This window comes from Alternaria incomplexa (assembly GCF_024043165.1).
Source record: "Alternaria incomplexa strain BMP 0042 chromosome Unknown scaffold_11, whole genome shotgun sequence".
Lineage (NCBI taxonomy): Eukaryota > Fungi > Ascomycota > Dothideomycetes > Pleosporales > Pleosporaceae > Alternaria > Alternaria incomplexa.
The window spans coordinates 457,442-477,157 of NW_026249860.1; the positions used below are offsets into that span (position 1 = coordinate 457,442).

A 19,716-nucleotide genomic window follows, 5' to 3' on the forward strand; every position below is an offset into this window, starting at 1 on the left:
TTGAGGGAGTTGGGATAAGTGGCATATCTTGGTTCGTGGGTCTGGAAGGCCGCTAGAAGAAAATTGTGCAAATGCGAAAGTCGGAAAGTCGCGCAGGCAGCGTGGGGAGCAGTCTGGATACGCGGCTCTCGTACGGGGGGAAAATGCCTCGCACTCTGGCTGAGATCGCGCCAAGCACTCAAGCTTTCCTGCGTATGAGTGCTGAAGCTTGGTGCGTCCGGAGTGAGCAAGGTGCGTGGAGGAGCTGTTTGCCGGTCGCTCTTGCCAAACGTCATGGGAGCTGATCCCTGCAGCACTGCACGCTTGTCGCGGACTGTCGCGCTATCTCCAGCTTAATCTCTGCTGCCGCTGGTGGAGAAGCAATGAACCGCGCTGCGAATCGCGACGCCGGCTGCTGACATCCCAATTGCTGTCGGCTGGTGCCCGTCGAGGTACCAGAGTCTGCGCACACAGCAACCGCAGTCGCAGCCGTACAGCATCGTAGTAAGCACTCCGTCATCAGCGCATCACGCTCGGCCGGGCGCTGCGACGGCCAATCTCTGCGCCATGTCGCGCGCCGATGATGTAGCGGCTGGCGCACGGGCCGCTCACAACAAATTCACCCCCGGGACTCTCGGCTCGAGCTAAGCTCCATCCGCGGTTAGCTTTATGACAATCATAAATCCCTCATAGCGGCCAAAGGTCGGTCCTTGCTGAGTTTTTCCCTGGGTTGATACGTGGGTGAGTTTCTGCCGCGCTACTTAACCAGAGCCTCTCCCGCACCCTCTGCACTTTCTTCACAGAGAAGGCCCTGCTTGCAGTTACCCATTTGCACAGCACATTCGACCTGACACTCAACCTCACCGTCAAGTCGCCTCGGAAAGCCTTCTCTGTGCCTAGAGTTACCGGATATAATAATACATACGAGCAACAGCATTCCTTAATTCGACAAGATGGCGCCCAACGACGATGTTGAGCGCCCCCGCGCCTCCAGCGCCGCTGAGCGGCAAAAGTCCATCGTCTCCATGACCGAGTTCGAGGGCATGGACGAGTACACGGCGCTCCAGAAGTACATCCTCTTCTACCGCGACACCCGAACCAACCCGCACGCCGAGCAGACCCAGAAGAAGAAGGCCTGGTGGCAGTTCTGGAAGTCGGGTTCTCCCACTGCCGCCACTCCCATCCAGGACGCCGGCGCTGTCCCTGACGACTGTAAGTTTTACCAATCTCTCCCTCACAGCATCCGTTTGCAGCAATGCGCCGCGGCGCGTCACCTGCCTCGCCAATTCATCCTTTGTTGAGCTCGAGGGCCGACATCTGGTGGCTGGCGCGGGCCTGGTCCGCGCTCAAGCTGCTCCCTGCTAGCGACGCGATAGCGGCCTCTTCGGTGGAGCCAATAATGCAGACCGGCTCCACCAAACTACCCGCTTCTGCAGCATGCGAGATGAGCAACACGATGAGGAAACAAATTTGCTAACATCGCATCGCAGACCTCAACACTGAGCTCCGCACTGGTTTGACATCCGCCGATGTCGAGCAGCGTCGCAAGCGTTATGGCTTCAACGAAATCTCCTCTGAGAAGACCAACCTTCTCAAGCAATTCATCGGTTACTTCACTGGTCCCATTCTATACGGTAAGCATCCCTGCACAATTTGGCCTAGCGCAAAACTAACGCATCATAGTCATGGAGCTCGCTGCTCTTCTCGCCGCTGGTCTTCAGGATTGGGTCGATTTCGGTGTCATCTGCGGTATCCTGTTGCTCAACGCCATCGTCGGTTGGTACCAGGAGAAGCAGGCTGCCGATGTCGTCGCTTCGCTCAAGGGAGATATTGCCATGAAGGCCACCGTCGTTCGTGACAACCAGCAACAGACCATTCTCGCTCGCGAGCTTGTTCCCGGTGACATCGTCGTTATTGAGGAGGGCCAGTCCGTCCCCGGTGACGCCCGTCTTATCTGCGGCTACGACCACCCTGAGGACTTCGACTTGTACATGAAGCTCAAGGCTGAGGACAAGTTCCACGACGCTGACCCCGAGGACGAGAAGGATGACGAAGTCGATGAGGAGAAGTTCGACGAGGAGAACCCTATCACCCAGGGTCACCCTCTCGTTGCTTGCGATCAATCGTCCATCACCGGAGAGTCTCTCGCTGTCGACAAGTACATGGGAGAGGTCGCCTACTACACCACTGGTTGCAAGCGTGGCAAGGCCTACGGTATCGTCATCACCACTGCCAAGCACTCTTTCGTCGGTCGCACTGCTACCCTCGTTCAGGGCGCTCAGGACCAGGGTCACTTCAAGGCTATCATGAACTCCATCGGAACGGCGCTTCTCGTCCTCGTCATGTTCTTCATCCTGCTCGCCTGGATTGGTGGTTTCTTCCGTCACATTCCCATTGCTAAGGCCCGTGAGGGAACCGACAAGTCCGTCACCCTTCTCCACTACGCCCTCATCATGTTCATCGTCGGTGTCCCCGTCGGTCTTCCCGTCGTCACCACCACCACCCTCGCTGTCGGTGCTGCCTACCTCGCTGAGCAGAAGGCTATTGTCCAGAAGCTCACTGCCATCGAGTCGCTTGCCGGTGTCGATGTTCTCTGCTCTGACAAGACCGGTACTCTCACCGCTAACCAGCTCTCTCTCCGTGAGCCTTACGTTGCTGATGGCCAGGACGTCAACTGGATGATGGCTGTCGCTGCTCTTGCCTCTTCCCACAACCTGAAGTCGCTCGACCCCATTGACAAGGTTACCATTCTTACCATCCGCCGCTACCCCAAGGCCCGCGAGATCCTCAACATGGGCTGGAAGACTGAGAAGTTCACTCCCTTCGACCCCGTCTCCAAGCGTATCACTGCTGTCTGCCACATGGGCGGCGACAAGTACGTCTGTGCCAAGGGTGCCCCCAAGGCCATTGTCAACCTTGCCAACTGCGACGAGGTCACCGCTACCCTCTACAAGGAGAAGGCCGCTGAGTTCGCTCGCCGTGGTTTCCGATCTCTCGGTGTCGCTTACCAGAAGAACGACGGTGACTGGATCCTTCTCGGTCTCTTGTCCATGTTCGACCCCCCTCGTGAGGATACCGCCCAGACTATCATTGAGGCTCAGCAGCTCGGTGTTCCCGTCAAGATGTTGACTGGTGACGCTATTGCCATCGCCAAGGAGACCTGCAAGATGCTTGCTCTCGGTACCAAGGTTTACAACTCTTCCAAGCTCATCGGCGGTGGTCTCACTGGTACTACCCAGCACGACCTCGTTGAGCGCGCCGACGGTTTCGCTGAAGTCTTCCCTGAGCACAAGTACCAGGTCGTCGAGATGCTCCAACAGCGTGGCCACTTGACTGCCATGACTGGTGACGGTGTCAACGACGCTCCCTCGCTCAAGAAGTCTGACTGTGGTATTGCCGTCGAGGGTTCCACCGAGGCTGCCCAGGCTGCCGCTGATATCGTCTTCCTTGCCCCTGGTCTCTCCACCATTGTTTTGGCTATCAAGACTTCTCGCCAGATTTTCCAGCGTATGAAGGCCTACATCCAGTACCGTATCGCTCTCTGCCTGCACTTGGAAGTCTACCTCGTCACCTCCATGATCATCCTCAACGAGACCATCCGCGCTGAGCTCATCGTCTTCCTTGCCCTCTTCGCTGATTTGGCCACCGTCGCTGTCGCTTACGACAATGCCCACTCTGAGCAACGCCCCGTCGAATGGCAACTGCCCAAGATCTGGTTCATCTCCGTCATTCTCGGTCTCCTCCTCGCTCTCGGTACCTGGATCGTCCGTGGTACTCTCTTCATCCCCAGCGGAGGTATCATCCAGAACTTCGGTGCTATCCAGCCCATTCTCTTCCTCGAGGTTGCTCTTACTGAGAACTGGTTGATCTTCGTTACCCGTGGTGGCAAGACCTTCCCCTCATTCCAGCTGATCATCGCTATCCTCGGTGTCGACGCTCTCGCGACCATCTTCACCCTCTTCGGCTGGATGTCCGGTGCTCCTTACCAGACCAACCCTCCCACCATCAACAGCAGGTTCCGTGACGACGGATGGGTTGACATTGTCACCGTCGTTGTCGTCTGGGCCTACTCCATTGGTGTCACCATCATCATCGCCATTGTCTACTACATGCTTAACCGCATCGCATGGCTCGACACCCTCGGCCGCAAGGACCGCAGCCGCAAGAACCCTGCCATTGAGAACATGATTGCTGCCCTCAGCAAGCTGTCTCTCGAGCACGGCAAGGACAAGCACGGCACAACCCGCTACGTCCTTGCTCCCCGTGCTGTTGAAGAGGAGGATGACGAGTAAATTAGGGTCGCTACTCAACCATGACGCGATGTGTATTTGGATATTTGTACGGGATTGATGAACCCACCTGAAGCAAGGTTAATTTTTCATCACTGTCTTGCTAGTCTTCTCATGTATACCAAGAAGCATAATTTCATTGTCTCAAATTAATACCCCGATTGCAATCATCGCTGTGACCTGCTTGACGTGAGCCAACTTCTTCTACTTCAAATTCTGTTTTGAATTCCATCTTGAGCTTCAATGAATTCCCCCAATCATTTCGGTGCAATAAAGTTCACGCGAAGTCCTACGCGTCGCTAGTACATCGGAAAGATTCACGGCTTTCCAATTGCCGCTAGTCACCCGCCTTACGTTCCGTCAACACAACACCGATAAGAACGACAGCTGGTGGTCACACAGCATGCATACCCAAGTCAAGCCACTTACGACTTCTGCGCGGAGCAAACCATAACAGCACGCGGGGTAGATAGCTCGTGGTAGCTCACCCTCTCTGCCAGTTCCCAAGCGGGGTAAAGCGACAGCTGCACGCCATCGCCTCTCTCTACTAATGCACCAACCAACGGCTGGGCAAGCCCATGCAAGCTATCGCGAACATGACATACTTTGTGCAGCAGCTCGCGCAAGGCATGTAATGCTTAGGCGAACGTGACACACATGCACGGTGAAGCAATTGATTACTTAGGACGACATTAGCTATCTTGCTCACCCACCCAATAGCATTCTCGAGAGACTAAGAGATCGAGACACGGTCGCTGTACTCCTTTTCCGTATCGCATCGCAATATTCCAAGTCTGCCACGTAAAGCCTACGAACTAATAGTACCCCCGAAGAGACTACTTCGAAAAGAGGTTGGGCTAGATGGTGATGCGCATCTCCGGCCAACGTTTTCGTCGCGATCCAGTGGTGTATTGGTTATATTGGGTGGCCTTAATAGCGTGCCGAGCCTCCGTGACGGTTGGAACTAAACCCTTTCGCGTGCGCCTGTCTGGGCAAAGTGACATACCCGTGGACAAGGCCCCCATGCCATCGCAGCGCATCGCATCGGATCGTTCACGACGACGATGGCTGATGCCATTGTGACGCTTGTCGCATCTTCTTTGCATCGGCAGCACAACGCGTCGCGCCTTGATCGAGTCTCCCGATCCTGAGGCGCTCTGACAATGGGGAAAAAGGCTTGCCAATTGCTTGTCACGCATTTTCTGCCCGGGCCAAGACGCGGAGTGTTTCGTCGCCCACATCTTAGCAGCCTTACTTTGCTCCTGACATGGATGCTGTTTGTATTGATACACGTTTCAATAAAAACCACTCCCGCGCAGCGTTTTCCCGACGCGAACACGGAGGATGTGCAAAAAGGAAACTTGAATCGGGAACTGCGTGACTGTGCGACATCACCGACTCATGTTCACTCATCACGATGCATGACGTTTGATCGCCGCTTTGCGGAGTCGACGTTTTCCTCACGATACGTATCGCAAGCCGTGCACGACAGCTGTTTAGCCGCAACTTTTTGCGTCGCAGGACGCAATGTCGATCGCACGGGGTGTGTGTCCGCGGGCGGCTTTTGGACACGCTGTCTGGCTGGGCAGAGAATTGCGTGTTTCTAGCTGGGGGGTGGTTGGGTGTTGTGTGATCATCCCGCCTTCGATGTCATCACGCCGATGTTCTGGCTGTACGAGCTGCGACGGGGAAGCGCAGATAAGCGATGGCTGGGGGGCTGGGACTTGGTGCAAAGCAATGCTTGCTTGCTTGTGTAGCCTTATCGTGACTGCACGTGTTTCAGCTTCCGTGGGTTGAAGGACGTCATGGCTCGGGTGGTTGTGGTGGTGCTGTCGGCGCGGGTCGATGACGCCGAGATGGGCCGTTAGAGGTGCTACTTTGCTTCTTGGGGATGACGTGGAGGGTTGCAGTGGTGTTGTACATCATTGTGGCTCGGGAATTTGCGACAGTCTTGGTAGCTAGGGTGCTGGAATGTAGCCCTGGATACGAATGAAAGGAATTTATGCGTGCTTAACTCACACAAGGCGAAGACTGAACAGGTCTGTAGTCTATATCAGTATTAACTTAGCACGTTAGAAATCCCAGCGCTAATATGGGCTCCAAAGTGTCCAGATTCCCCTTGTGTGAGGTGGAGAGGCAATTGAGTAATCTAGCTTCGCACAATCTGCTTTCGGAGATGGGAACATGCCTTGGTGAAGGTAACATGGAGTGTTCGTGTACTTAAAAGGACGAATTTTATCTGTGACTATCTTTTACTAGTCTTTTTTACTACGTGGAATAGAAGTTTTGCCTCGTTCTTCTTCCCCGTATATCAATCGATACCAATTTTCGGGAACGTAGCCTTTGCCGGCTGCAATATCCCATACTAGGGAAACTGTGAGCCCACATGCAGTCCAGAATATCCAGGCCAAATAGTACCAAGCGGAGGCCTTGTCTTTGTAGCCGTTGATGTATACTAAGCTCACTAGTGGAACACCCAGAATCAATGAAACGGGGTAATCCACTTCCCAGTGGTGTGAACCCGTCTGCTTCGTGAGAGCCGCTTTCTTGAACACCACGTAAAACACCATAGCGGCTGTATATACCAGGGGCATATCCAACTGCTTTGTCATAGATAGCCCCCATGTGACTATTATCCCATAGACAATATCAACATATAGGTCTGTGGGGAAGAGTAGTTTGAAAGCACTACTCAGCAATGTGTGTACTTGACGCACACGATACTTATCGGGTGCTACCAAATCGACACGCAAACACAGCGCATCATTGTTTGCAACACGCTTCCATGAGGCTGATGCGCATAACGTTTCTGACTCTGAGATGCGTAAGGAAACGATTTTCAAGCACGAGTTGGACCACATCTCATGCGAAGGTGTGTTAGGTAGAACATTCAAATCCGACGAGTTCCCATCTCTGGCGACATGGAAAAGCTGAATGCCTGCTTCCACGCTGTAGGAAGTAACTTCCAGCCGAATCAGAACCTTCGAACATTGTGTGCTCCCATAATCACCGCTCATGATGTCTGAGTATATAGATGAGGGATGGAAAATAACCCCAATGGTGGCGCGCTCTCGTTGACCAGGCACTCTGATAAGGGAAGTTTCTGATTGTCCAGGCTTGCCCAGGTATGTCCAAGTCGACGTTGAAGTGTCGAGATAGGAGATCCTTGGTTCCCACGAGGCCAACGGCACAGGCAAGTCATGGAGCGATAGCATCAGGAGAGTCGAGGGCTTGGGGGTCCTGAGTATCCAGCAGTCTGTCATCAGCGCAGCGCCAAATCTGTGATTCGAGACGGGAACGAGCTTGTGACCTGGCGAGAAACTAAAGGTTCTCACGGTCTTATCTAGAGAACGCAGTGGTATGCAAATACGGTGATCGGGTTGGCCGTCCGGCTGGCAAGCAAGGATGGCGAGGTACTTTGAGCTTCGCCGGGCATTCACACCTCGATTCTCGAGTAATGGTAGAGAAATTTGTAGGCCTTTGTTGTTGAGGGAGAAGGGAGCAACATCGTCACTGGCCAGTGATATCTTAGTGCACTCTCGGAAGTCGTTGGGCTCAGCGGCGAGAAGGTTACCATCTGAGGTATTTGGCCTTCCGTTCTCTGGAGGAAGAAGCCACGCGAGAAATGATTGATCGGCGTTGACTTTGAGAAACTCTTCTTGTAATCTTCTGAACGCTTTGATACCTCCTTCCCCGTAAAGCAATGGCATATTCACATCGAGCAGACCCAGGAGGCAGTATGCGATATCTTCATGTCTTGTCGTAGTTCGATTCGCTGCCCAAGCAACTCTTTTGGCAAAGCTCGCTCCATGAACACGGCTCGTAGAATCGACACCATGTAGAAAATACTCGTCGATCCCAGTTATACCTGAGATTCTCCCTGCTAACTTCTCTCGGGTATTGATCTTTTGCCATGCGCTGTTGTAGAACACTAGGCTTTTGGGCGCAATGAGTTCTTGAAGAGTCCAGCCGCGCGTGAACCACTTGGCGCTTGCAAGGTATTCGACGTTTTGAACATCCTCGAGGAAAGCGTAGCATACTTCGGCTTCTTGGTACCAGCGAAACATAGAGTTGATAGACTCTGACAATTCAGCGCTGCTGCTTTTGTCGATGCAGCAAGTATCACACCAGATGTAGTCATGTCTGTCGATCTGAGCTTGTTTGCACGAGTCGCGAATTTTCCTCCAGCCAGCCTTCTTGGTATCAGGCCCAGACTGCATCTCATTGAAGTCAATCTCCTCGTCACCCCATGTGTGAGACAGGATGGCGTATTTCTTGGGTGGACGACTTATAAAATCTTTGAGCTCCAGGGTTTCAGTATTGATGAGTTTCATGGTCGGAAGAAGTGTGAAGGGTTCGTAGAGAAGGAAGCGAAATGCTGGAGTTGGGGATGAGCTACACCTAGGTAGTGTCAGCCTACGCAGGCTTGGCAGCTGCGCCCCCATAAGCTAAACTGAGCCCCCAAACCATCGGCTGTGATCTAGATGACACAGTCAGAGTATATGCGCATATTAGACCATATGAAGATCTCCAGCAGACTATCTTCGCCTATCGGAGGTTGAAGGCTCCCGCAGGCTCCAGAAAAGGCAGGTGCAAACCTTACTGTAGTTAGCCCCAAGTAAGATATTGACTTGAGCTGAATATGCGATTCGTACGGCGCTTGTGAAAATCTTGTGTCTATTGTCTAGAGTATGATTCGTAACTGCCTTTCCATAAGCCTTCGATGATATTCGTTCCTCAAGTCTTTCTGTGATGCTTCACTATGGGCAATGTGCTTCCATACACGCAAGCGACACTACCACAACATCCCCTCAGTTTACAGTAGATCCATGCATATACGAGCCTCCTGTTTTATTTCGATATCAGTTGGCATAAACACATGCCCACGAGTAGTATTTCCATTTACACAGAACTATACATCAAGCACTGCCGTTGAACAGCTTCGGTTTCACGTCCCCCCTAGCCTTTGCAGGAAGCAGCTTCAACAGCCCAAACAAGCCGAATGACAGAATGAGCTGGCAAAGCCAGAAGAGCTGACCACCCAGGATATGGTACTTGACGCCAATAGCATATATACTAGTCGCAAGAGCCGGTGCTACGGATCGAATGCCACTCTGCGCCGCAAGTGCGACGGCGTTGAGTGTACCGAGTGTTTCGTGTGAGGGCGATATATCGTTGAGCGCGAGCTGGACGCTGGCTGTCGTATACGTTAGCGAAGCAAGATACAGGTGTCTCTGGAGGCTTACTAAAGGCCATCGACACTCCGCTTGCAAGGACTAAAAGAGGTGGCCCAGTAGCCCAGAAGATGGTAGTATGCCCATGCCGGAGTAGGAAATTGTATACCGGACCGACGATGAACAGAAGTGGCCAGACTGATGCACATAGATAGAGCACATAGCCAGTACCCACGCGCTTGTGTAGCGCAGGGAATACAATGAGTAGCCAGGCTGCCTGAGATACTCCGTTCAACGCTGTGCATGCAGCGATGAGCTCTGCGGTGAAGCCGAGGCCACCCAATTTGACGGGTGTATACTGGGCGACTGGAAAGACGGCAGTGAATGTGAATGCCATCAGCATCACGTAGTTGTATACGACGAGTACTCGCATGACGCCGGGACGATTAATGAGCTCCCAGGTAGACATGGTGGATTTTGCGGCCTTCTTCTTGTCGCCATGGATGTGCAGTGTTTCTTTAACGAAAAGCATCGTTGTGATCGCTGCAGAGATAGCAAGAGCCGATACGACAAAATTAGGAAGCGCGTAGGGATAGTCATGCCAGAACTGCAGTTTGCCAAAGGTTGATGCGAACTTATCCGCAGGGCGTTCGAGTGCACCACCTATAGATTTATACTTAGCTCATTGTTGGCTCATGTCATTGCAGAACACATACCTATCAGCGGACCGATGAAGATGCCCATATTGCTTGCGAAAGCAAAGAAACTGAATGCTCGTGCTTGAGTATGCTTGGTGCTATTCTCAGATATCATAGCTCGGACAGTGAGGACCGTTCCAGCAAAGGCACCACCCAGGCATCTGAACAACGCCATTTGCCAGAGGGTCTGGCTCATTCCAAAGAGAGTCGTGGCGACAGTCAAGCCCAACAAAGATATGACGAGAGTAGGCTTCCTCCCATATCGATCAGAAGCCTAGATGCTATGTCAGCAAGCGTCTTTCCCCGTTTACAGCAAAACCAGTGGTACTTACCCTCCCCCAAAAGATCATCACACACATCTGCGTCGCACTAAACAAGCTCTCAATCAAGCCCGAGTAAAACCCAACATCCTCCTTATCCACATTCCCCACCCTCTCAATCATAAAATTGATATAAGGGAAGATGGAGAAGAAGGAAATCGGCGCCACGCATACCGTAAAGCACAGGAGAAAGATCTGAGCTTTGGGCAGTGGCTTATTCTGATCTTCTTCTTCGATGTCATCTTGCTGAGATGAAGGGTCGATTGATTGATCCTCTGTTATCGGTGTTGGATCTACTTGAGTTAGGAGAGGTGTGTTCTCATCAGCGGGTTTGCTAGATGATGTAGACATCCCGACTGGATAGAGGCCGCTCGGGCGACTTTAGATGCGGAAGTCGCGTGAACGGTTTGAGTTCTGAGGCAATCGCCCCAGTGCGACCAGCGTTGCGATAACAACGATAAATAGTAAAATGAACAACGCAACAGCTGCATAAGATGGTGAGGGCCTATATGAGGATTTGAGTCATATCATGCTGATTCATGCGTGAGATGGAAGGGTGCAAGTAAGCATTTTGCAGAGGAACGCGTCGCTTCGTGCCTTCCCGCGGAGGACACACTTCCGCGCTAGCAGGGATGTCCAACCACTCGTCCCAGTTCTACACGTCGTTACTTTGATCAAAAGGCAGGCACGTTTGTGACGCGTCGCGCGTGTTTGACTGTCGTACGTTCACGTGGATACGTGCCAGGTCGAGGTTTTGAGATACACATGAGCTTGCAGCCGCAGATTTCGTTGTCACATCATCACTCATCACGCAGAGTCAACCAAAGATCGTAAGGGATATGAAAGTGTCCATAGGCTCTAAGCTACAACCTTAAGATCCTACACCCCCATGTGAGCTCAAGCTCCTCCATAACTCAAACACCCAACCATTGGCCCGCTGTGCTATTTTGTGGACAATCGACATGTGTAAAACCCCGGGATAACAAGGCACCAATACAAGGATGCCCCCGCTACTAGGCTTGTCATGATCTCGAGAACCGTACGCAAGAACACGCTTGGAAGAAAACCGTCAGTCGATGAATCGCGTAGACGCATGACCTCCAGTACCTTAGAAGCACTTGCGGTGGACGATGGAGGGACCGCTCTCGTCGTACTCCTGCTTTGAGATCCACATCTGCTGGAAGGTGGAGAGCGAGGCGAGAATAGAACCACCGATCCAGACGGAGTACTTGCGCTCCGGGGGAGCGATGATCTTGACCTTCATCGAGGATGGGGCGAGGGCGGTGATTTCCTTCTGCATACGGTCGGAGATACCGGGGTACATGGTGGTTCCACCAGACTGGCTGCTGTTAGCTGTGTTTTGCGAGATTGTAGCGTTCAACTTACCATGACGATGTTGCCGTACAGGTCTTTCCTGACGTCGACATCGCACTTCATGATGGAGTTGAAAGTGGTGACGTGGATACCACCGCTCTCAAGACCCAAGACGGAAGGCTGGAAGAGAGCCTCAGGAGCACGGAAACGCTCGTTGCCAATGGTGATGACTTGACCGTCGGGAAGCTCGTAGGACTTCTCCAAGCTGGAGGACTGGCTGGCAGTCTGGATCTCCTGCTCGAAGTCAAGAGCGACGTAGCAGAGCTTCTCCTTGATGTCACGGACGATTTCTCGCTCGGCGGTGGTGGAGAAAGTGTAACCGCGCTCAGCCAAGATCTTCATGAGGTAGTCAGTCAGATCACGACCAGCCATGTCGACACGGGAGATGGCGTGGGGAAGAGCGAAACCCTCGTAGATGGGGACAACGTGAGTGACACCGTCACCGGAGTCGAGCACGATACCGGTAGTACGTCCGGAGGCGTACAGGGACAGGACAGCCTGGATGGAGACGTAGAAAGCGGGAGCGTTGAAGGTCTCGAAGACAATCTGTGTCATCTTCTCACGGTTGGACTTGGGGTTGATGGGAGCCTCGGTGAGCAGGACGGGGTGCTCCTCGGGGGCAACACGCAGCTCGTTGTAGAAAGTGTGATGCCAGATCTTCTCCATGTCGTCCCAGTTGGTAACGACACCGTGCTCAATGGGGTATCGCAGGGTCAGGATACCACGCTTCGACTGTGCCTCATCACCGACGTAGGAGTCCTTCTGGCCCATACCAATCATGATACTGTTTGTTGTTAGACGGCGGAGTGCGTAGGGGCTACGGGGGGTTCATCGTACCCATGGTGACGCGGTCGGCCAACGATGGAAGCTGCGAAGCTGTCAGAAGTGCTCTCGAGATGGTGATTGATCCCGCCTCAGCTGGGAGGCGGAAATGGAGGTACTTACGGAAGACTGCTCGGGGCGCATCGTCACCGGCGAAACCGGCCTTGCACATACCCGAACTGGTGATTGTCAGCTCAAGCTCATTTCATCTCCGAACATAGCGCGCTGTCGTGGAGGACGTCGTCGCGGCTCAGATAAGGCTCAGGCGCGGACAGCCCCTCCACGGCAGGGATGGCGGTGTTGGGCTTCGGGTGGTGCCAACTCACCCATTGTCGATGACGAGGGCTGCGACTTCCTCTGTAGTAGGCAATCGAGGTTAGTAGAGCTCATTGAGATAGAGGGCATGGTGGACGGCGATGGTCAGGACACGGGGCGGTCGGGGTGGAGCTGCTTACCCTCCATGTTGATTGATTAGGGTGAGATTAGAGTAGACGTGGAGTTGTAGATGGGTGTCGATGTAAGAGCGCTGGAGCAATTGAGCGTCAGTGGGAAGGCTCAAAGATGCAGCTAGCGGTGAAAAAGTAAAAAGGGTACGGAGGTGTTCGGGGAGCTTACAAGTTCGGCGGCGGTGTTGAGGTTGAGGTTCTTGTGCGCAGAGGCAAGAACTGGGTGTGCTAAATAAGCGGGTCGGCCTTGCCCAGATTTAGCGGGGTGGCAGGAGCGCAGGCGCGAAGGAGGCTTTGCACGAACGGGCGGCTCCTAAAGGGGATTGTGTATAATTTCAGCGTTGGCGATCTGGCTTCACGACGATAACAGCATTGGGCATCTTATACGTGCTGCCCAAAGGGTGCAGCCTAGAATGGACTCTATCTATCCCGGTGGTACGTACTGGGAGAGTACGCAAGCTCCCCGCCACAGCATCGAGGAAGCTGCTGTCGGCGCACGTCAACTCTACCAGACCGCCAGGCAGCGGTGTTTGATCCTTGGCGTATAGCAATCATCGACACTCCACTAGCACCTACGTGTTCTCGCCGGTGCGCTGTGAATGCACAAGTCAGCGTCGAGCACAAGTCAGTCCCCCAGCCATCCGCGGCTTCGCTCACCGCCAACTCGCCATCCCCGCCCATTCCGAATACGATGGTCACGTGTGCGGAGGGGCAGCAGCAGTGCACCTAGCCAGACGAGCATTCGCAGCAACAATGCCATGCTCGATGCCAACATGTCGTGATTATGTCATTGAGAGCCGACATCGACCAGCTTTTGCACCGCGCCATGTTTGTCGTGTTTGTTCGTTTCCCGCCATGTGGTTGATGGTGTTGACAGCTGTGTTGGGCACGATCTCCCATGGAAGGCCCGCGAAGCTGCTGGTCCCCTCGCGAGCGTCGGCGTCATAAGGCCCGCCAAAATTATTCAATGGCTACGCACCCCGCGATTGCACACACCCTCCACACAACACACCAAACATCACACATCTATCCAACACCATGAACGACCCAGGACTAAACAACCTCCTCAAATGGGGTATCCAGAACTCCGAGGCTTCGCGCAATGATGCCGCTGCCGCCAACCAACCGCCGCCTCAAATCGACGCCACGGCGCTGCAACAACTCATGACGGGAATGTCAGGACCTTCGGATGCGCAATTGATGCAGGAGAGCATGCAGGTCATTCAGAACGAAGAGGCCGAATTGGAGCATCGAACGACCGCCTTCGACAACTTTGAGCAGCTCATCGAGAACCTCGACAATGCAAACAACATCGAGAGTCTGGGACTATGGGTGCCCCTTGTCGAACAGTTGGAGAACAAGGAGTCTGAACTCCGGTATTACGCTGCATGGTGTTGCGGCACTGCCGTCCAGAACAACATCCGGACACAGGAACGGGTAAGCATTCCCAGATCTCGCGCACACTCACGAAACATACTAACGATCCCCAGCTCCTCGTAGTCGGCGCCATCCCCACCCTCGTCCGCATGGCCACCTCAGACACCGAGAAGAAGGTCCGCAAGAAGGCAGTCTTCGCCCTGTCGTCCTCCGTCCGCAATTTCCAGGCTGCGCTCGATGCCGCCGTAGAGCATGTGCCCGCCGAGTTCAAGCCGCAACAAAAGCTGGATGCCAACGACATGGAGTCGGTCGATGTTTTGATCAACAAGCTCCGTGAGAGCGTATAAAGGAATCGGTTCTGGATTGCATTGGGTCGGCGTTACGGTACTTGACTGGTCAGCATGGGACGGCGCATAGAGGGACAAAAGTTGACCTTGGAGGACGGATGGATAACATACCCAAGATTCGATGGAGTAACGTTCGGGCACAGACTCCCACGGTTATCACGTCGAGCATTGCATAGATTAAAGCAATACGAATTCGATCTCATATGACTCCCAGCACAAGTCCAACCAGCTCGCTGAATGCTTCTCTTCCAATCATGCTTTTGTCCAGACCCATACCCAGTACGACCATCCTGGTTTCCCTGTCATCGCGCTGCTTAATGGCACTGGCAACCTGTGTCGCGAGTGTTGAGCCCAGAGTGTCGAGCTCTGCCATGGTACCGCCAAGTATAGTTGTAGCCGTGAGATGGTGCATAGGAAGGAGGTCTGAGTTGGGGTCTTCTTCGTCGCGTTCGAGGTAGGCATTCGAGGTCATGGAGGCATCGGTCGCGGAGATGTCAAGGGGTACATGTACCTAGCAGGTGTTAGCAAAACATACTACAGACAAACAGATATATTTACACACCCAGTGCGCTAGCCGTCCATTCTGTGTCACGGTGATGAGGATCTTGTCCGCAAAGTTGACCGCCGTTGCTGTAGTTTCTATACTCTTGATCGCTGAAGTAGCCGTACTGGTACGCGCTGGGTATGGGGCGGGCGTCACGACGTAGTCGTCTGAAGTTGTGGGTGCTGCCATGGTGTTGTCCGTGCGATGCGACCGTTGTTGCTGAGGGGTAGCTGATATGCGGCGAGCAATGCGACGAAAGGCGAGCGAGTTGGCTAGAGCTCTTGGTATAGTGAAAGTAGTTAGGCGCGCAGTAGAGTGCTGATGCGACTTTCGCGTTCGTGTCTGGCGGTGCGTGGTGTTGAATCCAGATCAACAGCCCACTCGACTCGCACCCGGCGGAAGTGCTGCGGAGTTCCCACTAGCGTCAGATCCCCACCAAAAACTTTCGGGCGCTGCGAGCAGTCCTCGACGCCGCAACCACCAAAATGCCCAAGTTCGTGCCGCGACAGCGAAAACACAAGGTTCTGGCCCGCCAGAAGACGCCGGCGCATGAGGCCACCGTCGACACCAATGCGACCGAGATCTTGCCCCAGGATGAGCAGGAGCGCGCCCAGAAGAAGGCTGCGCTCAAGAATGAGCTCACCCGAGAGTCGCAGGGCAAGATGAGCGGCAAGAAGAAGAAGCGCCTCGACAAATACATTGTACGTGGAGATACAGCATACAAGACTCGCAGCACTTTTCGTTGTCAATTTGCGCTACGACTGTACCACGAAGAACTTCAAGTCTAACTTTTGCAGGATACGAAACTCAAGAAAGAAGAGAATCTCGAACTGCTCAAGAAGCTCGCGACCCAGAAAGTCGACACCAGTTTGTTCCAAAGCTCGAAGAAGCTCGGTCGAGGAGCGGACACCAAGAGGGAGGCAATGAGGCGCGCACTGGCTGAGAGCAGAGCCGGCATAGATGTGGAAAAGAACGAAGGCCTGATACTGGAGAAGCGCGAGGTCAGGGAGGTTGGAGACGAAAGTTCAGACGAAGAAGAAGCGCCGATACCCACTTCGAAACCAAACGCACGACAGATCCCCTCGCAAGCAGCGCAAACCAACGGCTCTTCACGAGAACGAGCGCCATCCCCATCACCCTCCGAGCCCGAAATCGAAGCCTCGCAGCCAACCTCACAGCCACTCGCAGCGCCACGGCAGACTGGTGGACTCTTTGGAAGCGGGCTGAAGAGGCCTCTAGAGGTTGACGAGTCGGGCAAACCCGTTATACAAGTGCGAAAGCGCCGGAAAGGCCAGACCAACAAGCCCGTCGTGGTCGAAGAAGAGGTCGCATGGGAGGGCTTCAGCTCGGGCAGCGAGAACAACGATGAGGACAGTGGGGATGAATCTGAAGCATCTGTTGCTGAGTCCGACGACGCTGGTTTGAATTCGGAAGAGGAGGCATCAACTTCCGGATCCGAAGCTTCTGACGAATCTGGAGAGTCCGGAGACTCTGAGGACGACAGCGACGAGGATAGCGATACCAGTCCCGACGAAGAGAACAAGATCGCGAAGAAGGAAAGAACGTCGGCTTTCAAGGCTTGGGCAACGCAGCAGAGAAACGAGCAAGTGGGTTTCACTCCGACAAACCAACTATCCTACGCTCCGATTCCGGCGAACTTCAAACCTCGAGCTCCCGAACAAGATCCTCTGCCCCCAGAACTTGAGACGAAAACGGCGACGGATGCGACACGGAAAGCCTTCAGCGTGAACGTCGAACGGTCACCAGAGATACAAGAGTCAAGACTGCAGCTTCCTATCGTAGCGGAAGAGCAAAAGATTATGGAGGCCATACACAACAACGACGTGGTAGTAGTTTGGGGTGCCACGGGTAGTGGTAAGACCACGCAGGTGCCTCAGTTTCTCCTAGAATCTGGATACGGAGCGCCAGACGGGCCTACGCCAGGCATGATTGGTGTCACGCAACCGCGTCGTGTAGCCGCTGTCAGTATGGCGAAACGTGTCGGCGATGAACTCGGCGACCAAAGTACGAAAGTGGCATACCAGATCCGATTCGACACGACGACGAGTCCTAAAACCGCCATCAAATTCATGACCGACGGTGTGTTGCTACGGGAGATTACCCAAGACTTCGTATTGACAAAGTACTCGGCGATTGTCATCGATGAGGCTCACGAACGTAGTGTGAACACCGACATTCTTATTGGCATGCTTAGCAGGATAGTGGATCTTCGCGCTCAGATGGTCAAAGAAGACCCAAAGAACAAGCCTCTCAAACTGATCATCATGTCCGCTACTTTGCGGATATCAGACTTCACCGAGAACAAACGCCTGTTCAGGAGTGAGCCTCCGCCACTGATCAAGGCAGAGGGTCGACAATACACCGTTGTAAACCACTTCGCACGTCGCACCCAGCGAGACTACGTTGAGGAGATGTATCGTAAGGTCTGCAGAGGACATCGAAAGCTTCCCAAGGGTGGTATGCTTGTCTTCCTTACTGGACAAAGCGAGATCTCGCAGCTTGCAAAACGCCTAAAGGAAGCTTTTCCCTCTACGCAAGGGCGGGAAGTGAAGCATGGCAAAGTTGTGGTTTCTCCAGCGGAGACGCCACTAGAGGCCGAGGACATTGAGTTGGGCGGAGAGGCTGAAGATCAGAACTACCTAGACGACGATGGTTCGGATTCGGAAGGCTCCGTGATAATGGGACTAGATGATGAAGACGACAAAGAGTTCGAGATCGAAGACGAAAAGGCAGAGGACACTGTTATGAACGTACATGTTCTGCCTCTCTACTCACAACTGCCCACAAATCAGCAGCTGCGGGTGTTTGACCCACCTCCTGATGGCTCTCGTCTTATTGTCCTTGCGACGAACGTCGCAGAAACCAGTTTGACAATACCCGGTATCCGCTACGTGTTTGACTGCGGAAGAGCCAAGGAGAAGAAATATGATCTCATCACTGGCGTCCAGAGTTTCGAAGTCAGCTGGATCAGCAAGGCTAGTGCCAACCAGCGATCCGGTCGTGCGGGTCGTACTGGACCTGGTCACTGTTATCGCCTGTACTCATCGGCCGTTTTCGAGCGAGATTTTGAAGAGTATGCAGCTCCAGAGATTTCACGAACACCGTTGGAGGGCGTGGTGCTGCAGTTGAAGAGTATGGGCGCTCCAGTCGTCAACTTCCCCTTTCCCACCTCGCCGGATAGGGAAAGTCTGCAGAAGGCCGAGAATCTGCTTTCATACCTTGGGGCACTGTCTCTGGATGGCAAGGTCACAAAGCTCGGTCACGAACTTTCGTTATATCCTCTGAATCCACGATTCGCCCGCATGGTTGCGATGGGTGTCGCACAGAATCTCGCAGCTGAAACCATCGCATTGGTGGCTGCCCTTTCTGTACCGGAACTCATCGTTCCAGAGAACAACCTCGGACTACGTGAGCCCGTCAAAGACCCGGATGCCATCCGCACCGAGCAGGACAACATCGAAGCTGAGGAGCGCTCCCGGCTGCGCAAAGCCTACAATGCCGCACAGGCAAAGATGAGCATCAACGCGAAGCAGAGCGATTGCATCAAGCTCAGCAACGCCATCTGTGCCTACGCGTACGAGCCTGACTCGCACCGGTTTTGCGAAGACATGTTCCTCAATCCAAAATCCATGAACGAGGCCAGTCAGCTCCGCCACCAGCTCACCAACATTGTCCGGGCACATCGACCCACCGCTATTGGAGCATACAATGCAAAGCTTCCAGCGCCTTCGGAGCGAAACATTAATCTGCTTACCCAGATCTGTGCCGCAGGCTTCATCGATCAGATTGCTATGCGCGCCGATCTTGCACCTGTGCCTCCTGAGCTCCCAAGGAAGCCCAAGACCGCGATCGATGTGCCATACGTTACTCTGTTCTCGTCACAATCAGAGCGTTCGGACGACCCACACTCGAAATACGTCTTTCTACACCCTTCTTCCATACTCGCACGCACACCGCCAGCAAAGATGCCGGGATACATTATCTACTCGCATCTTCAGCGGGCTGCATCATCAACTATTACTGGAAGCCGGACGCCGAAGACGCGCATGCATCCTCTCACTCCCGTTACGAGGCCGCAGATCATCAACATTGCGCTCAACACCCCTTTACTACAAGCGAGTAAGCCAAAGGGCAAGATCGTAGATCTCAGCAAGGATAAACGAGAGTGTGAAGTCGAGATGAGTCTCATGGGTGAGAAGGGTAGTCAAGGATGGGGCCTGGGTGTTAGAAAGGTGGTACAGAGGAAAGAGCCTGGCGGAAGATATGTTATCGAGCGAATACTTGGTTGAGAACCGCTTGAGGCGTTGCATACATGTTGAGTAGCC

General features: G+C 53.7%; 6 protein-coding genes across 6 annotated transcripts; 3 read left to right on the plus strand and 3 right to left on the minus strand.

Moving 5' to 3' along the window:
• Window positions 1–932: 932 nt before the first annotated feature.
• On the plus strand, window positions 933–4,271 carry J4E90_007560 (uncharacterized protein; the record flags this gene model as incomplete). Its single annotated transcript, XM_051437095.1, has 3 exons — window positions 933–1,191; window positions 1,470–1,613; window positions 1,663–4,271. 3 exons carry the CDS (start codon window positions 933–935, stop codon window positions 4,269–4,271), a joined length of 3,012 nt encoding a protein of 1,003 aa, XP_051288841.1.
• A 4,916-nt stretch (window positions 4,272–9,187) lies between these two features.
• Window positions 9,188–10,811, minus strand: J4E90_007561 (uncharacterized protein; the record flags this gene model as incomplete). The annotated part of the gene is made up of 4 exons (XM_051437096.1): window positions 9,188–9,465; window positions 9,515–10,105; window positions 10,159–10,414; window positions 10,473–10,811. 4 exons carry the CDS (start codon window positions 10,809–10,811, stop codon window positions 9,188–9,190), a joined length of 1,464 nt encoding a protein of 487 aa, XP_051288842.1.
• A 757-nt stretch (window positions 10,812–11,568) lies between these two features.
• On the minus strand, window positions 11,569–13,118 carry J4E90_007562 (actin; the record flags this gene model as incomplete). Its single annotated transcript, XM_051437097.1, has 6 exons — window positions 11,569–11,799; window positions 11,847–12,618; window positions 12,672–12,702; window positions 12,780–12,835; window positions 12,983–13,013; window positions 13,112–13,118. The coding sequence occupies 6 exons, from the start codon at window positions 13,116–13,118 to the stop codon at window positions 11,569–11,571; spliced, it is 1,128 nt and encodes a 375-aa protein (XP_051288843.1).
• Window positions 13,119–14,140: 1,022 nt separating this feature from the next.
• On the plus strand, window positions 14,141–14,826 carry FES1_2 (hsp70 nucleotide exchange factor fes1; the record flags this gene model as incomplete). Its single annotated transcript, XM_051437098.1, has 2 exons — window positions 14,141–14,539; window positions 14,593–14,826. 2 exons carry the CDS (start codon window positions 14,141–14,143, stop codon window positions 14,824–14,826), a joined length of 633 nt encoding a protein of 210 aa, XP_051288844.1.
• A 199-nt stretch (window positions 14,827–15,025) lies between these two features.
• J4E90_007564 (uncharacterized protein) lies at window positions 15,026–15,559 on the minus strand (the record flags this gene model as incomplete). Its single annotated transcript, XM_051437099.1, has 2 exons — window positions 15,026–15,337; window positions 15,389–15,559. 2 exons carry the CDS (start codon window positions 15,557–15,559, stop codon window positions 15,026–15,028), a joined length of 483 nt encoding a protein of 160 aa, XP_051288845.1.
• A 296-nt stretch (window positions 15,560–15,855) lies between these two features.
• Window positions 15,856–19,680, plus strand: J4E90_007565 (uncharacterized protein; the record flags this gene model as incomplete). Its single annotated transcript, XM_051437100.1, has 2 exons — window positions 15,856–16,071; window positions 16,168–19,680. 2 exons carry the CDS (start codon window positions 15,856–15,858, stop codon window positions 19,678–19,680), a joined length of 3,729 nt encoding a protein of 1,242 aa, XP_051288846.1.
• Window positions 19,681–19,716: the final 36 nt, after the last annotated feature.